This window comes from Pongo pygmaeus, chromosome X, assembly GCF_028885625.2.
Source record: "Pongo pygmaeus isolate AG05252 chromosome X, NHGRI_mPonPyg2-v2.0_pri, whole genome shotgun sequence".
Classification (NCBI taxonomy): domain Eukaryota; kingdom Metazoa; phylum Chordata; class Mammalia; order Primates; family Hominidae; genus Pongo; species Pongo pygmaeus.
Genome location: NC_072396.2, coordinates 107684489 through 107704733, shown reverse-complemented (window position 1 = coordinate 107704733; position 20245 = coordinate 107684489). Strand labels below are relative to the sequence as shown.

The 20245-nt window shown below is 40.8% G+C and overlaps 1 protein-coding gene across 6 annotated transcripts; it reads right to left on the bottom strand.

Moving 5' to 3' along the window:
* Positions 1-4423: 4423 nt before the first annotated feature.
* On the bottom strand, positions 4424-6710 carry TCEAL1 (transcription elongation factor A like 1). Of its 6 annotated transcripts, none has more exons than XM_054472881.2 (3): positions 6586-6710; positions 5806-5885; positions 4424-5494 (listed from the first exon to the last, which is right to left on the bottom strand). In XM_054472881.2, exon 3 carries the CDS (start codon positions 5460-5462, stop codon positions 4980-4982), a length of 483 nt encoding a protein of 160 aa, XP_054328856.1. In that variant the 5' UTR covers positions 5463-5494; positions 5806-5885; positions 6586-6710; the 3' UTR covers positions 4424-4979. The 6 variants fall into 6 exon arrangements, with proteins under 6 accessions (XP_054328856.1, XP_054328857.1, XP_054328859.1 ...); XM_054472882.2 differs by having other exon boundaries at positions 5818-5885; positions 6586-6701; XM_054472884.2 differs by lacking the exon at positions 6586-6710 and adding an exon at positions 6353-6486 and having other exon boundaries at positions 5572-5885.
* Positions 6711-20245: the final 13535 nt, after the last annotated feature.

Below are 20245 nucleotides of genomic sequence, written 5' to 3'. Positions count from 1 at the left end.
TTTGAAAAATACATATTCATAGAAAAGGATAGAAGAGTATACAATTGCATTCTTCATTCATTCATTTAATTCAACAAATACTCCTGGGCCACTTGCTATGTTCCTGGTATCATAAGCCAAAATTGATATTTCCATTCTAATCTCTTTTCCAAACTTCAAACACATATCTAACTGCCTACTAGACATTTCTACCTGGATTGAGATAAAAATGAGAAAACTCACTCAAATCCACAAACCAACAAGAATACCATACTCAGCAAGTCTAAATCAATGATTCCCTAAGCCCTGAAAAGCTACCATCTAAATTGATGGCCGTGTGGTAGAGTGGGAAGAACACAGAATTTGATGCAAACAAATCTGAGTTAGAACACAGGATTTGCCTCCTATTTATCTGTAAAATATTGTCCTTCATTTGTAAAAATAATTATTTGTTTAGATTAGTATTTCCTAATGGGGGAAGGAGTTGTCTCTGGTCCTTTTCTAGGGACCCTAAGCTTGATCCCTTCTATGCTGCTTCATCACTCCTGGGAGTTCCCAGTCGTATGCATTGTTTCCTAAGAGCAGGGGTCCCTGGTTAGCAGAGGGCTCTCTCTCCATGGTCCTGGACCCTCAATGCTTTCTGCTCTGGAGTTGGCCGGGCAAGCTGCTGCCTGGACATGTGATAGAGATACCAGCCTTCTGTGTGGGCAGGAAGGTGGTGAGAGGCTGTCTTAGTCCATTTTCTGCTGTTATAACAGAATACCTGAGACTGGATAATTTTTTTTTTTTTTTTTGAGACAGGGTCTCTGTTGCTCAGGCTGGAGTACAGTGGCACTGTCATGGCTCACTGCAGCCTCGACTTCCTGGGCTCAAGCAATCTTCCCGCTTCAGTCTCCCAAGTGAGTGGGACTACAGGCACACACCACCATGCCCAGCTTTTTTTTCCTATTTTTTGTAGAGATGGCATCTCACTATGTTGCCTAGGCTGGTATTGACCTCCTGGGCTCAAGCGATCCTTCTGCCTTGGCCTCCTAAAGTGTTGGGATTACAGGCATGAGCCACCGTGCCCAGCTCTAGGATAATTGATAAAGAATAGAAACTTATTATCTTATAGTTTTGGAGGCTGGGAAATCCAAGATCAAGGCACTGGCATCTGGGATGGGCCTTCCTATTGCATTCTTACATGTAGGAAGGCAGAAGGCAAGAAAGAGGAACTCTGTGTTTTCATGAGGCAGAAGAATGGGAGAGAACCCACTCCTGCAAGCCCTTTTTATGATGGCATTAATCCACTCATGAGAGTACAGCCCTCATGACCTAAAAACCTCCCATTAAGCCCCATATCCCACATCCCCTGTTGCATTGAGGATTAAGTTTCCAGCATATGAATTGTGGGAAACACATTCAATCATAGCAGAGGCCCAGGGGCTCTGGATGCTGCTGACCCTCCACCACCAATGCCTTAAAAAGTATCTTCACACCAATTCACAGCTTGACTGTCCTGGCTCCCAAATCGTGAGCTGGGCCTGCAGTGCATGGGGGTTTTCAGATAGGAGGTGACACCCCTTTTCTCCTGAGTTGTAGGACCACATGTCTTTGCAAGTTCCCTTTATCTGGGGTCTCCTGTACTTCAGGGTCTGTGCTGACTCAGACATCAGATGTAGTGCACCAGGCAGACACAGAGCTAAAGTCTTTGCAGAACCAACCAAACAGGCCAGGGCACATCAAGGCCCTTCTGGGAGTCTGAGCAAGGTGGGTGGGAGAGGGATGGGTGAGGTTTTGTGTGCTGTCTAATTCTGTTTTTGCCCCAGTCTTCTTGGGGGTGACTTCACTGGACTCTGAGAGAAGGGTCAGCCCCTTCTGCTTCAACCCCAAGTTACCTGGTCAGATCTGTTCAGACATCTGCTTGCTCAAAGACTATCCCAATGAATGTTTCCTGCCAGGACACTTTGGGGCTTTATCTCCTTCCCTACAAAATGTTCCCCAAAAGAGAGAGGGAAAAGGAGGGAAAGGCAAAGTGCTCTGACCTGCAATAGGGCAGTCAGTTCTCCTCCTCCAGTTGTGTCTGTGCAGGGCAGCTTGGCTATTAGCCTAAGAGGGCCCTGTGCCTGCTGTAGGCTGGAGCAGAGAAACAAAAGTCAGACCCACCCCAGGGGGGAATGTGGCCTGAGTGAGCCCTTCCACCTCCTGCCTAAGCACCACCGCTCTTGTTAGGGGGATGGATTTATCCTCTCTTATAAAACTAATTCCAGTGAGCCTGGAGCCTGATCTCACTCCAGCCAGAATTCCAGTTTTACCAGCACCCATCAGGCTGCCATTGGCCTTGAAGAGTGTTCTGGAGACATGAAGACCTCCCCCAAATGGCATTGTATGGTAAAAATATAAAAACAAAAGAAAGCCAAGGGTACAGGGCTGGCTCAACCATTTTTTTGAGATTATTACTAAAGGAGAACTTTGAATTTACTTCTGATGCATTTTACTCATATTGAAAGTATGGAATGTAAGGCATTATATAACATCAGTCATGGAAAATACATTTCTATTAAGTTGTCTCTTAGGTTTTAATTTTGTGTAAGGTCTTGCTTTGCTGTAAGAAATCTAAATTTTATGTTATAAAATTTGTATTACTATCTTTAGTTGCTTACTTAAAAATATGCTTGGATGAGGCTTTCACCCTTTTAATTCTGACACAATTATCTGTATTTTCTTCCATTTACATTATAGTTTATTCTCAATAAAATCAGAAGTATACCGTATATGCCAGTGGCTGTCCAACTTTTAGTGTGCTAATTTATGAAAAAGCAGATTTACTGGGTCTGGCATAGAAAACGGGTTTCTGCATTTTTTATAAGGGAAACACTGATATATAAAATATTTAAATAATTTTAATGTTGAATTTCAGTTAACAATCCCTCCTTCACCATGTTCCTTTTGGAATTGCAAATCATAGCTCTAGAGAAGTCAACACAGTAAAGCTTATATAGTCAATCAAAGAGAATCTCAGAGTTCATGACTGGGTCATGATTTTTAATCATTATTAACCACTCTCTGTATCTCTAGCACTAACAGGATCAATAAAACAAAATCTTAGGATTTATAAAGGTAGCTTAATAGAGAAATCATATCTAATATATATGTTTATGTACATATACATATATAGTACTTTAATGTTGTAGAAAGTAGTTTTGCATGTGTCTTGCTGATATGGAGCAGTGTAGAAGGGGGAATGTCCTAGTGAGCCTAAGCATTATCTTCCTCTTTAATTTATACAAGTTGAGCAAGTCAGCTGAATTGGCAAGGCAAGCTTGCCAGAAGCCACCGAGAGAGAACTCACCTTAAGGCAAGTTAAACAATTAAAATGATAGTTATCCTTGGATATTTGGGAGGGAAGTTCCAATTCTGAGTACACAGCATGGTGTCTGGCTCAATAATTTTGTCTCCTAGCCCAGGACCTAGTGGAATCATGTTTGAGTCAGGTGGAGAAAAGGTGGACTCATGTTTGAGTCCAGTGGAGAAAAGGAAGGTCCTAAATGGAAAAAAAAAATTGAAGAACTATTTTACTAAGCATTTTTTTTTTTTTTTTTGAGACGGAGTCTCGCTGTCTCCCAGGCTGGAATGCAGTGGCGCGATCTTGGCTCACTACAAGCTCCGCCCCACGGGTTCAAGCCATTCTCCTGCCTCAGCCTCCAGAGTAGCTGGGACTACAGGCGCCCACCACCACGCCCGGCTAATTTTTTTTTTTTGTATTTTTAGTAGAGACGGGGTTTCACCGTGTTCACCAGGATGGTCTCGATCTCCTGACCTCGTGATCTGCCCGCCTCGGCCTCCCAAAGTGCTGGATTACAGGCGTGAGCCACCGCGCCCGGCCTTATTAAGCATCTTTTAAAGACATTGAGGTCTAAGCAGCATTGAGATGGCAGCCTCCTAGCTAAGTGCAATATTAAAGCTGGAAGAAGGGCATTCATATATCTGCAGGAGACGCAATTCAGCTTGGGCCCACCAGGGACTCCAGAGCAATCAGTGAGGCTTTGTACCTTAAGCACTCCAGCACGTCAGCAGGGATGAGAGCCAGTGGAAGGATCAGGACCCAGGAGAAGGAGCAGCTGTGCCTAGCAGATACGGTAGGTATCTGAGAGTACAGCAGGACATGAATAGAATGTGGCACTCACTTGGAATCTCACCGGAATTGTTTGTGAGCACAAGTGAGATCTCCTTTGGGTACATTCCCTATGTCTGCAGGGAATCTATAGGGGTTGGGGTCCTGCCTGTACAGGTGGAATAAAGACCCCAAACACAGCTCACACAATCTTTTTCTCATCTGGTCCCACAGTAGCACTGTAAAGCAAGTATTATTCCTATTTAAATGAGAACAAAATTACTATTAAATATAATCAATATCTGGCTAATATTTGTGCCTAAGAGATTCAGAAAAAAACATAGGATTCACTTTTTTTTTAAGTTCTGACAAATATTTATTAAGTGCCACATTGTCGTTATAAGCTGATTGACATTTTTTTCAAAATTGTGTGATTTTTTCATCATATATTTTTGCAACACAAGTAAAACGTTTGTCTTGAAAAAATGAGAAATTCAGATAAAACAAAAATTTAAAAAATCACCTATTATCTTACCACACAACCACTGTTATGCCTTTGAAGTATATACTTTTAGCTTTTTCTTTGCATATTAATATATAAATATACATTTTTTTACAAAAATGGGATACAATATATACCATTTGAAAATTGCTTTTTTCGTTTCACAATATATAATGTACATCTTTCATGCAAATATGTAGGACTCATGACTGAAAGAGGGAAACTTGTAGATTTTAGGGGGAAACTACAACTTTAAGCGAGTTACATGCTAAACATCTAAAATAAAGCCTCACAAAAAGTTAAAATTCAGAATATGGGAAAAGGCATTAAGAAAATGCAAACACAAAGTCCAGGTGGCAATGGCAATACTATTAGCAGGCAAAACAGAATTAAAGGCCGAACACATTAAATAGGATAAGGACGGCTCCGTTTTGCCTTCCAGTGCATTATCATCAGTTTGTTTCTTACTCTTTTCATCTCTTCTAGCTCATCTGCTGCCTGTATCATCTCCTCATTGCTTAAATTTCTGCCATGTATGTCCCCTCTAAATTGCGGGCGAGAACGAGCCAACCTTTCTTTAAAGCTTCCTTCTTCAAGCTTATGTTTTCCTACTCCACAAGGAGGCTGCTCCATGGGAGGGCGCCCCTCAAACAGGTCCTTCCTGGAAAGACCCTCCTGCGGAGGGCGCTCCTCCGAGAGGAGCATCTCAGGCAGGAGCTCAGGCAAGAGCTCCTCAGGAAAGAACTCCTCCTCTGAGGACTGCTCCTCCGAAGACTGCTCCTCGGGGGACTGCTTTTCGGGAAAGTGCCCCACCGGAGGAGGCCTCTCCTCATCGGTCTTGGGCGCGCTCTGCGGCTCTTCTTCATTTTCTTTGCGTGGTTTGTCCATGTTGGGAATTTTCTTCCTCAAGCACAGTTATTCTTAGGAGAAAAGAAAGGCAGAATAAAGTCAGAATACTAAGCGGCTGGACTAACACCCAGGCCGTGGGTTCCAATACCTGCCTTTTCCTGATTCGGGGCCCAGGTCCTCAACCTTGCGCTTTCCCAGAGGCTCTCCGGCTCTCCCGACTCCGCCGCTTCCCGGTCGCCCCCTCCTTCCCGAAAGCCCACCATTTTCCCAGCAGGCTTTGCTACAGGCCTCGCCCGCAGTGACAGGGGCGGGACAGTGCGGCCTGCAGACTCCATGCCTTTCGGCGTTCACCCTCGCGCCCCAGTCCCGGTCCGCTGCGTACCCCTTCCCTGACCTGGACCTTTCCGGGCCGTGTGCTCCTAGTCGTCCTCTCCTCGAGGTGCCCCGCTGTGACCAGCAGACCTGCACACAGACGCAAGACAGGGTAGGGGGAGGGGAGTGGGGAGGAGGGACGGACTGACTGACACCCCCCACCCCCTACCTTCTGGGCACCAGCCACTGCCTGCACGCCCCCCACCCCTCGGGTTCTCTTCTCGTCTCAGACCCTGCGTCAAGCTTCGTCCTCCGTGCCCCCACCTCCCCACCCCGCAAAGCTTGCCATTTCTTTTCAGATGGGAAGTGGAAGCGAAGCATTCTTAGAAACTATTTCCAAGTGTCTGTACCCCCCTCCCGGGGGACGGGGGAGGCACTCGCCTCCCCACCCCGCCCCCAAGACCACCATATTTTGCACAGAAATGTGGGCGCGGGGGGCGGGGCTGGAGCTTAGGGAAAGGCCTGGACTCCGCCATCCCGATTCTGTCAACCCCATTCCCCGGGTTACTACGCAGCGCCGACACCCACACGGATTTAAGAGGGTAGAGGGAACTTACTTCTTCTGCTTTCCCTCTCGACCAAAGGGTAATAGGGAGATGGTGGACAGGCAAAAAAAAAGACCGGGACGAGAGGGACTTGGGCACATAGAGGCTCCTGGTCACGTGAGGGACGCGCGTCACTGCCGAACTCAGATCCCCAGTTACCACTTTGATCTGCGGCCCTGCCGCAGCCACCTGCTACTGCCTGCTAGTGTTCTCTGACCCCAGACACACCAGGCGTTGTCACTCACCTCTCTTTGTATTTGCCTTTTCCTGGTTGCCAGAGACGGTCCGCATCTAGTCTCGGGTAGTATTGCCTCTTCCTCTGTGCTACTTCCCCTAGTACCACCTCTTTCTCCCCTCCTCCCTTCCTTAGCCACCAAGGCCCCTTATTTCCCCTGCAGTTCAGATCCTGCACTGACGTTTGACTGTTCACCTTCATAAATCAGTATTATATCCTTATATCCCAACACTCTCAGTTTAATCCACATCCATATCTCCATCAAGTCCATTTAGGCTCATTCAGCATGTTTCATCTCTTGTTACTTTCATGGGAGACAATCTTTCACTTTTTCTTGACATCACATTTTGTTTTTTTGAGCTCCCAGATCTAAATTGGTAATCATTCAGTTCTAGACCTCTAGAAAGAGTTAAGTTTGTAAAGTTTGTAGATCTAAAAAGAATGAATACTTTGATTTTTATAAATCAAATACGTATTTGTCCATCTAAGTACAAACAGTCCAGAACACTTATTATCTGAAATGGGATAGTCCTTGGTGGAGAGCTTGGCATTATTCTCTCTATGTGTGTGTATATATATGCACGCATATATATGCATGTATACACACTGAATATATATTAAATATATTTGTATACGTGTGTACATATATATAAATTATTCAGTAGTTATTCATAATAGAATAAATAGATTTTACTGGGACTCTCAATCCTTAACCAGCCACCTCTTGGTGCTTCTGGTTGAGGAAGTTTATATTAATTCACTAAATCAACAAATATTTGAGTTCTGGGACTGCTGGACCCCAAAAGATAGATGCAGCAGGGAGGGCATTCCATATTAAACTATGCAATAATTCTGTTGACCACATACTGAATAGCAGGACTACAATTATGCTAGTATTTTCAATTGTCATTGCAATATGTATTTTTTTTTATCTAACAGTATTTTATGATCTTTAACCTTATGCCTGCCTCTCATCTACTCACATCAGCCTGGATGCTACTTTCTTATGCAGATGCTCTTTCCTCCACAGAGCATACTACTTCCCTTCCCTCCGTGTTTTACACTTTCAGGGTAGATGACCATCTGATCTGCGAGGATCCTGGGATTTTGTTTTAAAGCCAGGCTGTTTAGTAAGTTTCTGAACAGAAATTCATGTGAAATTTCCCCTTTTAAGAACTGTTTGTTGCTTTTCTCTGACATCTGATTAACTTTGTGTTGAGATAGCATTTAGACAAATATTAGTTTACCTTCATATCTTTTTTATAACTGTTTTACTTTCCAATTTCTCTGTGATATGTGTCTTTAAAACCAAGTTTCACTATGCCTTATTTTTTCATCAAGGGTTGGTTTCTCATTTGTATAGTTTCTTTCCTAGAGAAGTCCCATTTCATTCATTTCTATCCTTATTCTTCTTACACCCTGTGATGGAGAACTCACTGCTTTATAAGATATCTCATTGAAATCTCAGAACGTTCTAATCATTCAGAGTTTAAAAATTAATTAATTAATTGACTTTTGCTTCTGTTGAGTTAAAATCTGCCTCCCAGTAGTTTACACACATTGGTCCTGGCTCCGCCCTTTGGAGTGGTACAGAACAGGTATAAAATAATAAAAGTACCTTTCATCCTTGACAGCTTAAAATTGCCACAGCTTCTATTCTGGTTCTTTCCCCTTCCATTCTGTGAGACACACTAGGCAATCTACTCAATCTTCTGTGACTCAGCTTCCTCATCTACAACATTGGAGACAATAATAGTACCTACCTCATAGAATTGGTAAGAGGAATAACTGAGTCAATGAGTCAACCTATGTAAAGGACCTGGAATAGAGCCTAGCACATAGAAAACACTCTATAAGCATTAACTATAATAATAGTAATAATAATAGTATGACATAGTGCTAACAATACTACTAATTAACATCCTTTTAATATTAAGACTAATTGTGCACTTTATGCCAGGCATTGCACTAAGTATTTTCAATATGCCATCTCACATAATCCTTAAAGAATTATGTTCTCACCAAGACTTTTTTGGGGGGTTTAATCTCCCCAGTTATTTCAGCCATTTCTGATGTGACATATTTTTTCAAAGTCATTCATTATTCTACACATTCCTGAATGTGTAAATGTCTCTGAAAACACTGAATATTCTGCCTAGTGCAGAATGGAGTGATCTTATCACCTCCTTCATTTTAGAATAGGTGCTATACATCTATGGATGCATCCTAAAATTATAGTAGATTTTGTGAATGCCATATCACACAATTGAATCCAGTTTAAGTTGCAGTCAACTAGACCCCTCCCTTATTTCATACTTCAAGCTATTAATCCACTTCTGTAAATCTTTTTAGTTTTAACTCAAGTATAGAAGCTTCTAATTTTTTCTAGGTTAAATTTTGTCTCGTTAGATTCACTCCCTCAATCTTTGAATCCAGATTCTATCATTCTGTATATTAGCTGCAAATCATTAATTTAAAGCATGCCACTAGTACTAAATAGGATGATAAAGTCAGCAAACTCAGGAAAGATCTATAGGTATCTCAGCAGAGAGTTCTGACTCTAAGTGAAAAAATTTCTTTTCCTTATTGCATGTGAAGCCAGGAGTATGCCCTGCTGAGCTAGTTCCCTTCCTTTCATCTCTCATGTGGCTTCTCAGATTGCTTGCTTTCTAGTGCTGCTAATAGAAGACACTATAGTCCCTGAAAGCTCCTGAACCGGTATAAATTAAACTGTGATGAGAACTTAGTAAATATGGAGGGCAGATAAGGAGGTGTGAGGAAATAGAAGCAGGAGAGGAGGAATGAAGACCGAGTCTCCATGTGGGCTCTAAGTCTGCCCAGCAGTAGCTGATCTCGGGTTCCCTTAAGAGAAAGGACTCTCAAGAGGGAATAAGGTAAAGGTGGTTCTGCCACCAAATGACAATCATTTGTTACAAAGAAGTGTGGTCTGCTACTTGTTTGTGTAGGGTTGGGGTTGGGGTGGGGCTGTCCTTCTGATGGATTTGATTTGATACCCTTGATTTAGGGTCCTATGAGGGTGTATTGCTTGGTCCATTATTACCAATGAGTGTTTAAGTGTTTTGAAATCCATTTCAAAAGTGTGATAACTGAGCTCTGGGAGGTGACAAATTGTTCCCATGGAAACACAGATGATAGTAAGTAGCTGAGATGGGATTTAAAACCTAAGGCTAGGTGCAGTGGCTCACGCTGATAATCCCAACACTTTGGGAGGCCATGGTGGGAGAATAGCTTGAGCCCAGGAATTCAAGACCAGCCTGGGTAACATGACCCTGTCTCTAGAAACAATAAAAATTAGCCAGGCATGGTGGTGCACACCTGCGGTCCCAGGTGGTCCCAGTTCCTTGGGAGGCTGAGGTTAGAGGCCTGGGAACTCAAGGCTTCAGTGAGCCGTGATTGTGCCACTGTACTCCAGCCTGGCCAATAAGAGATTCCATCTGAAAACAAAAGAAAACACAAAAAAAAACAAAACATAGGCAGTGTGGCATGAGAGATTGTACCTTTAACCACTATGTAAAACTGCTCCTGGGCAGTGGGCTCCACCCACATTTACACACAGCACTGGGCAGCTGCTGCCATGACAACAGTCTCCAAGTGGTGTGGCCTTTCTCTGGGGGATCTGAAAAAGCCCAGGGTGGGTTTCTCCTCCAGGGATTCCTGTTGCTGGGGAGGCTGCACTTCTGTGGCAGGAACAGAACTCTCCTTCTTTGCGAGTCCCCTTGGTTTCACTTTGCAGAGCCTGTCTGCCTGGACTTGAGGAGTTCTGCCCTCTCCAGCCCAGACGTTCCCTCTGTGGCTGCTGCCTCTGCATTCTTTCCTAATAGCACTAATGGCAGTACCTGCTCTCAGACTTGCAGCTGTTGACTGCAGCAGGCCCTGTCCAGCCTGTGGCTCTCATGGGCTCCTCCCCTACCCCTGCCCCAGGGGAAATTCCCAAGTAGGAAAAGCAATGACAGAAGCCTCCTCTTTTCTGTTTCTGCTTGTGGCCTCATCCTAACTGGGGCCCAAACACACACACACACACACACACACGCACACACACACACACACACATCCTGTATATGCTCAGAGAAACAAGGAAGGGGCTGTGAGGAAAGGCTAAGTAGCAACTCAGGCTGTTGGAAATGCACAGGGACAGGGAAGGTGGGTCCAGACCTGGGCTGAAGAGAGACAGTACCAGGCTTGGGTCTGGGCAAGACTTATGCTGTCATTCACTCCCTGGAGGCTCTGGAGGTGTGGCAGCCTCCCACCCCTCTCCTTGCCTCTATTTGTATCATTTTTCTCCCTAAATGGTGGGGGCGAGGGCTGTGGTAGAACCATGAATGAGGTCCCTTCTAGCTCTAGGAAGCTATGATTCCATACTGCCCACCATACTGAGGTGGGAGGGCCTTTGCTTAGAAACACGATTTGGCCTGAGTGGGGACCACCTGCAGACTGTGGCTGCTGCTGCATTTCCCAGAATCCAGACAAGCTCAGAGCACATAACTCATTCTATTTTGGCCTTCCCTGCTGGGCTGCAGCAGAGCCACAGCTTAGCCTTGGCCTTTCAGGGACTTTTACAAGCACCCAGAACAACCTCAGCCTGAGGCCTGGGAAGGAGGCTGGGACAGAGGCAGGGCTGGCTCCATAATTTGCAGGGCCCAGTGTAAAAGACAATGCAAGGCCTCTATTCAAAAAGCAAGAAAAAAAAAGTACCATTGTAGGTAATAAAATATAAAGCTTTTTTTCTCCTCTTGCCTTTTTTTAACGTCGTGTTTTATTTTAAAAATATAATTCTTTTTTAGAATAGTTTTAGATTTACCAAAAAATCTAGAAAATAATACAGTGTCTGTATATCCCAAACCCTGTTTCCTCTATTTTTAACATCTTACACTATGGTGCATTTGTTATAATTAACAAACCAATATTGAGATATTATCATTAACTAAAGCCCATACTTTGTTCCCATTTTCTTCATTTTTACCTGATATCCTTTTTTTCTGTTCCAGGATGCCATCTAGAATACTATATTACTTTTAGTTGGTATGCTGTCTTAGGCTTTTCTTGGCTGTGGTCTTAACTGGAATTACACTGAATAAATGGATCAATCTGAGGAGAATTGCCACTTTAACAATACTGAGTCTTCTGATACATGAACATGGTATTATACTTCATTTATTTAGGTCTTCCATAATTACTCTCAGTGATGTATTATAATTTTCAATATAAAATCTTCACATATTTAATAAACTTTATTTCTAATTATTTCATGCTTTTTGATGCCTTTGCAAGTGGTACTTTAAATTTTTTGTCTTCTAATTGTTTATTTCTAGTATATAAAATATATACTTGATTTTTGTGTATTGACCTTTTATCTTTAGGTCATGCTAAATTCACTTAGTAATTCCAATAACTTTTTGTAGATTCTTAAGGCATTCTATGTACATGATCATGATTCTTCTATGAATACATTTTTACTTCTTCCTTTCCTATCTACATTTCTTTTCTTTTCTTTCTTTCTTTTTTTTTTTGAGATGGAGTTTCGCTCTTGTTGCCCAGGCTGGAGTGCAATGGCACGATCTCAGCTCACTGCAACCTCTGCCTCCTGGGCTCAAGTGATTCTCCTGCCTCAGCTTCCCGAGTAGCTGGGATTACAGGCACGCACGACCATGCACAACTATTTTTTATATTTTCAGTAGAGATGGGGTTTCACCATGTTGACCAGGCTGGTCTCGAACTCCTGACCTCAGGTAATCCTTCGGCATTGTCCTCCCAAAGTGCTGGTATTACAGGCGTGAGCCACCGTGCCCGGCCTCTGCATACCTTTTCTCCTTGCCTTATTGCACTAACTAGGATTTCCAGTACATAGTTGAATTAACAGTGGTGAGAACTGACATCCTTGCATGATCCCGTATCATAAGAGGAAATCATTCTTTCGCTATTAAGTGTGGTGTCAGCTGTGATTTTTTTTTTTAATAGATACCCTATTTCAGGTTAAGGAAGTTCCTTTCTAATTGTTTCCTGAGAGATTTTATTGACTTTTATCAAATGCTGTTTCTGTATCTATTGAGGTGGTCATATTTTTCTCCTTATTATGTTAATATGTTTAATTAATTTGACTTCCAAGTACTTGACCAACTTTGCATTTTTGTGATAAACCTCACTTGGTCATGATAAATGTATATGTACTTTTTATTTATTGCTGGATTCAAATTCCCAAAATTTTGTTAAGAATTTTTGCATCTATAAACATAATGTCTATAGTTTTCTTGTAATGTTTTTGTATTGGCATCAGGGTAATTCAGGCCTCATTATGTAGAGAGGAGGCCTTTTCCTTTACTTTCTGAGAGTCTGTTTAACATTTGTGTTATTTCAGCCTTAAATGTTTGATAGAATTCACTAGTGAAGGCATCTGGGCCTGGAGTTTTCTTGGAAAGTTTTTAATAACAAATTAATTTTATTTTATAGATATAGACAGTGGTAGGGCCGGGCGCCGTGGCTCACGCCTGTAATCCCAGCACTCTGGGAGGCGGAGGTGGGCGGATCACGAGGTCAGGAGATTGAGACCATCCTGCCTAACATGGTGAAACCCCGTCTCTACTAAAAATACAAAAAAATTAGCGGGGCGTGGTGGCGGGCGCCTGTAGTCCCAGCTACTCAGGAGGCTGAGGCAGGAGAATGACATGAACCCGGGAGGCGGAGCTTGCAGTGAGCCGAGATCGCGCCACTGCACTCCAGCCTGGGCGAGAGTGTGAGACTCCGTCTCAAAAAAAAAAAAAAAAAAAAAAAGATATAGACAGTTGTATACTGGAACTGGCCTGTGCCAGCTATTGAGAGCTGATTGTCACTATCTCTTATCAAATCTACATTCAGAGATGATACATTGATTGATTAAAATCGGCCATAGTTTACACTTTAGAAGTCAGATACTCTATGAATCAGGGTTTTTAATTTCTTTCAGAGACCTGGTGGTTAAACACCACTCTTCTGTTCAGGTTTTCTATTTATTTTTTGAGTGAGCTTGGTAATTTGTATCTTTCAAGAAATTTGACCATTTTATCTACATTATTGCATTTATTGGCATAAAGTTATTCATAATACTACCATACTGTCCCTTACATGCTTAGAGGATCTGTAATAATGACCCCTTTTCATTCTTTTTTTTTTTTAAAAAAAGTTTTATTAAGTTGTTGTTCACATGACATAGAGTTCACCCATTGAAAGTGTACAGTTCAGTGGCTTTTAGTATATTAAGAGATATGTGTAACCATCACTACAATCAATTTTAGAACATTTTCATCACCTCATAAAGAAAGTTTATACCCTTTGGTTAAGACTCTCTACCCTCCATCCTCCCCAACCCTAGCTAACCATTAATCTACTCCTTGTCTCTATGGAATTGCCTGTTCTCTGTATTTCATATAAATGGAATCATGCAATATATGGTCTTTTGTGATTGGCTTCTTTCACTTAGCATAATGTTTTCAAGGCCCATCCATATTGTAGCATGTATCAAAACTTTATTTTTAATGACCAAATAGTTTTCCATCATCTAAATATACCACATTTTGTTTATGCATTCATCAGTTGATAGACATTTAGATTCTTTTCACCTTTTGGCTATTATGAATAATGCTGCTATAAACATTCGTGTAAGTTTTTGTGTGGACATGTATTTGTGGGTTTTTTTTCTCTTGGGTATGTAACTAGGTCTGGAATTGCTGGGTCATATGGTTACTCCATGTTTAACATTTTGAGGAACTGTCATTTTACATTTCTACCAGCAGCGTATGAGGGTTTCCATTTCTCCTCATCCTCACCAATACTTGTTGTTATTTGGATTGTTCATTTCTGGTAAATTACAAGTCTGATGAAGTACTCTGTGAGGGCAGAGCATTATAAGGGATTAGTGTTCTTATAAGGAGGCCTGAGGGAACTTATTTGCCCCTTCTACCATGTGAGTACACAGCTAGAAGGTACTATCTATGAACCAGAGATTCAGCCCTAATCAGGCACCAAATCTGCTGGCACCATGATCTTGAACTTCCAGCCTCCAGAGCTGTGAGAAATAAAATTCTGTTGTTTATAAGCTACCCAGTGTATGGTATTTTGTTATAGCAGCCTGAATGGACTAAGACAGAGGTTGTTTTACCTCTTCCTTTCCAATCTGGATGTCTTTTCTTTCTTTTTTATGATCTAACCTCCGCGGCTAGAACCTCTAGTGCAAAGTTGAATAGAAGTGGAGAGAACAGACATTCTTGTCTTGTTCCTGATCTTAAGGGGAAAGCATCCAGTCTTTCATCATTAAATATGTTGTTAACTGTGTCTTTTTCATATATACCCTTTGTCAGGTTAAGGAATTTTGCTTGTATTCCTCATTTGTTGTGTGTTTTTATCATGAAATGGTGTTGAATTTTGTTGAACATTTTTTTCTGCATCTTTTGAGATTATCATGTGGTTTTTGTGCTTTATTCTATTCATATGGTGTATTACATTGATTGATTTTTGAATGTTAAATCAACTTTGCATTCCTGGGATAAACCTCACTTGGTCATATTGTATAATTCTTTCTATATGATGCTGGATTTGTCTGAAATATTTTTTGAGGACTTTTGCATCCTCAAAAAAATCTACAGCATAAGAGATATTGCCTTGTAGTTTTCATGTGGTGTCTTTGTATAGTTTTGGTAACAGAGTAACACTGGCCTCATATAATGAGTGGAGAAACGTTCTCTCCTCTTCTATTTTTTGTAAAAGTTTGTGAAAAGCGAATATTAATTTTTATTTACATGTTTGGTAGAATTCACCAATGAAGCCATCTTGGCCTGGATGTTTCTTCATTGGTAGTTCATTCTCTTTATTTGTTATAGGTCTATTCAGATTTTGTATTTATCCAGGAGTCAGTTTTGATAGTGTCTTTCTAGGAATCCATTTATTTAATCTAAGTTATGTAATTTATTGGCATACAGTTATTCATAGTGTTCCTCCATAATCCTCTTATTTCTGTAAAGTCAATAGTAATGTACCCTCTTTCGTTTTTGACTCTAGTTGTTTGAGTCTTCTCTTTTTTTTTCCAGGCTAATCAATTTAAATGTTTGTTCATTTTGTTGATCCTTACAGAGAACCAGCTTTTGTTTTTATTGAATTTTCCTATTATTTTTCTATTCTTTATTTTATTAATTTCCGCTCTAGTTTTTATTATTCCCTTCCTTCTGCTTGCTTTAGGTTTAGTTTGCTCTTCTTTTTCAGTGTCTTAAGGTGGAAGGTTAGGTTATCGATATGAGACCTTTCTTCCTTTTTTTTCTTGAAGATAGAGCCTTGTTATGTTACCCAGGCTGGTCTCAAACTCCTGGGCTCAGGTTATCCTCTCACCTCAGCCTCCCAAGTAGCTGGGACTACTGACACATGTCGCTGTGCCCAGCCTTCTTTTTTACTGTAGGCATTTACAGCTATAAATGTCTTTCTAAGCATTGGTTTAGATGCATGCTGTAAGGTTTGGTATTTTGTATCTTCATTTTCATTAGTCTTAACATATTTTCTAATTTTCCTCTTTATTTTATCTTTGATCTGTTAGTGATTTAGGAGTGTGTTGTTTAATTTCCACATACTTGTGAGTTTCCCAAATTTATTTCTGTTATTGTTTTCTACTTTCATTCTATGCTAGGGGAAATACTTAGAATTATCTCTAATCTTTCAAATTTATTGTGGTTTGTTTTATTGCCTAGCATATGGTCTATTCTGGAGTATGTTCCATATGCATTTGAGAAGAACGTATATTCTTTTGTTGGGTGGAATGTTCCATATATGTCTGTTTGGTCTAGTTGGTTTATAGTGTTTTTCAAGTCTTCTATTTCCTTGTTGATCTTCTGCCTATTTCTTCTATCCATTATTAAAAGTTGAAAGTCCCCAACTATCCCAGCTATTATTGTTGAGTGGTCTATTTATCTCTTCATTTCTGTAAATTGCTTCAGGTATTCTGGTGTGGTTTTTTTCCTTCGTTTTTGTTTTGTTTTGTTTTTTCTTTAGACAGAGTTTTGCTTTTATTGCCCAGGCTGGAGTGTAACAGCACAATCTTGGCTCACTGCAACCTCCACCTCCCAGGTTCAAATGATTCTCCTCCCTCAGCCTCCCAAGTAGCTGGGATTACAGGTGTGTGCCACCACACTCGGCTAATTTTTGTATTTTTAGTAGAGATGGGGTTTCACCATGTTGGTCAGGCTGGTCTCAAACTCCTGACCTCAGGTGATCCACCTGCCTCGGCCTCCCAAAGTGCTGGAATTACAGGTGTGAGCCACTCGCCCAGCCCTCTGGTGCTCTTTTGTTAGGTGCATATATGTTTATAATTGTTATATCTGCCTGATGGATTAACCCTTTTATCATTATACAATGTCCTTCTTTATCTCTACTAACACTTTTTTTTTCTTAAAGTCTGTTTTGTCTGATATTACTGTGGCCACTCCAGAAAGCTGGCTATAGTAAAATCAGACAAAATGATGTATCTTTTTTCACCCTTTCACTTTCAGTCTATTTGTATCTTTGAATCTGAAGTTTGTCTGCTATAGACAGCAAATGGTTTGATCATGGTTTTTTAATTTCCATTTTAACAACTGCCTTTTATTGGATAGTTTAACCCATTCAGACTTAACGTTATTATTGATTTAGTTGGATTTATACCTGCCATTTTACTTTTTGTTTTCTGTAGGTCTCCTGTCTTCCTCGAATCTTCCTTTACCACTTTCTTTTGCATTAACTGAATATTCTCTAATATAGCATTTTAATTTTTAAAATGATTTTTAAACCATATTTTTTAGTTATTTCCTTAGTGGTTGCTCTAGACTTACCATATACATATTAGCTTCTCAGAATCAGCTTCAGATTTATACTAACTTAATTCCAGTGAGGTATAGAAATGTTATTTCTATATCATTCTATTTCCTTCTCCATTTTTGTCACATTATTGTTATGTATGTTACAACTATACATCTGACAAACTCAACAATACATTATTATAATTATTGCTTTATATGAACTTATGTATTTTAAAGAAGCTGAGAGAAGAGAGGAGAATGAGTATATGTTAATAGCTTTTGACCTTCTTAGATATCATTTTTAGATCTCTTCAGTTGATTCCTATGGATTTCTTGTTGGGAGTAATTCCTTTGCTAATGTAATACTTAATGGTGTTCCACATTTCTCTGAGGCACTGTACATTTGTATTTAGTCTTTTCTTCTCTTGGTTATTCAGATTGCATAAGTTCTATCAATTTACCTTCAAGTTTACTGATTCTTTTGGCAGTTCAAATGTAATACTGAATTTTTCATTTTAGTTATTGTACTTTTGAATCCCAGAATTTCGATTTGTTTTAAAAATAATTTCTATGTCTTTATTGATATTTTATATTTGATGCAACATCATCATATCTTTCTTTACTTCTTTAATCATGGTTTCTTGTAGTTCTATGAACATATTAATAATAGCTACTTTGAAGTCTTTGTTCAAACTGACATCTGGCCACTCTCACAAGGAGCTCCTAGTGTCTGCCTTTTTCTGGTATATGGGTTATACTTTCCTGTTTCCCTGCATATCTCATAATTTTTTGTTGGAAACTGAGCATTTTGGATAATATATTGTAGCACCTCTGGGTACTATTTCCCTCTTCCCCATCTGGAGCTTTTTACTGATATTTGCATATTTATTTATTTAGTGATTAGCTAGATTATTTTAGTAAAGTCTGTGCTCACACAATGTGAATCCTGTTATGTTGCTCACCAGAAGGCTCAGCCTTGGTTGTGCCCACAGTCACCTTTGGCAGGGCTTTCCTTGACTGTTTTTTTTTCCCTGACCATACCCAGCTGTTTAGCTCCACTAATTGGCTGCTGATTGCCCTATTGTTTTCAACAATGCCCTGGGGCATAAATGATTCCACAGACAGATTTGTTCTAATCCCAGGTCTCCTCCCAGCTTTCTCTGTCCCAGGTTGTCTCCAGCAAACTAGTAGGCCTACAGCTTAGTCTGCATCTCCAATGAATCTACCAATGTCCTCTCAATTGCCTTTCACCACGTGTAGTGTTCTGGCACTATTTCTGACATAAAATGTGTGGTGTTTTCCAACACCTACCAATTCTCTGATTCTCTGGCACCAACTGGGTGTCCCACAATTCAATTTAATTCTGATATTAATTCCTCAGAGTTAGTGCAGACCCTACAGTTTAAGGGCTTTTAAGTATAAGACTGCCCTCCACTTCCGATGGCAGCTGCAAATGGGGTGCCCAACCTGCCCACACTTCAGCCTGGGCTAGTACAAATTTGACGGTTCTGTAAACCAAAAAGTGACTGAGGCAGATCTCAATTGATTAGAGGTTTATTTTGCCAATGTTGAGGACACACCTAGGAAAATGAAACACAAGTCACAGTAGGATTGGTGACCTGTGGTTTTCCCACAGAGGGCTTTGGGAACTTCAGTATTTAAAGGAGAAAGAGCAAGAAAGAGGGGAAGAAAAAAAGGAGGATGGGTAGGCAATGAGGCAAGTGGTTACATTCTTGTGAGGCTCTGATTAGCACTCAGTGAATCTACATTTTACATGTAAAAAGAAAGGAGTAGAGGAAAAGTCAATTATGCATTCGTCTCATGCTCAGTAAATCTACATTTTACATAAGATAAAGTAAGCATGTGAAATTACAGCTATTTGGGAACAAAAGGAAGGCAGCTTTTAGATGACTCAGTTCCCAAGCTTAATTTCCCTTTTGCCATAGTGAGTTTGGGGTCCTGAGAGTCTATTTTTTGTTCACAGTTCTCATGACTCCCTTCTTGAGTTCAGTAATTTACTGGAATGACTCACAGAACTTAGAAAAGTGCTTTGCTTACTATTACCAGTTTATTGTAAAGGATACAACTCAGGAAGAGCCTAATGGAAGACATACATAAGGTAAGATATGGGGTATATTTAGCACAGAGCTTCCATGCCTTTGCTGGGTGCTCCATCTGATCAGTACATCAATGTGTTCCCAACCCAGAAGCTCCTGAGCCCCATCATTTAGGGATTTTAATGGAGGTTTTATCGTATAGGAATGATTTATGTAATCATTGGCCACTGGTAATTGAACTCAATTTTTATCTCCTCTCCAATCCCTGGAGGTCAGAAGCAAGGCAGAAAGTTCCCATCCTCTAATCATGTATTTGGTCTTTCTGGTGTCCAGTCCCCATCCTGAAGCTATCTAGGGGTCTTACCCTAAGTCACCTCATTAGCATAAATTCAGGAGTAGTCAAAAGGGGCTCATTATGAATAACAAAAGACACTCCTATCATTCAGGAAATCCCAAAGGTTTTAGGAGCTCTGTGCCAGGAGCTGGGGACATTGACCAAATATATACTGTATTATATATTTTTAATATATCATGCACCAGAGCCTCCACTGTTTTTGAGAGCTCCCTTGAACTTGGACTTCTCCATATTCTGTGGAGAATTGCAAATGAATTCTTTTCCTTTGGGAAAAAATTTAGAACTCTCCATTTTACATCCTGCTTCCCTCCCTTCCCTCAGGCAAAATCTCTGAGCCGTGGCTCTGGTATTTGTAATATGTATCATAGGATATCACAGTCTGCCTTCAAATAATATTACAGCTATCTCTCAGTATACTCAGGGGATTGGTTCCAGGACCCCCACTTCCCAGGA

Coding starts and splice junctions, on each gene's coding strand:
- TCEAL1 (XM_054472881.2), bottom strand. CDS start 5,462: ATGGACAAACCACGCAAAGAAAATGAAGAAGAGCCGCAGAGCGCGCCC.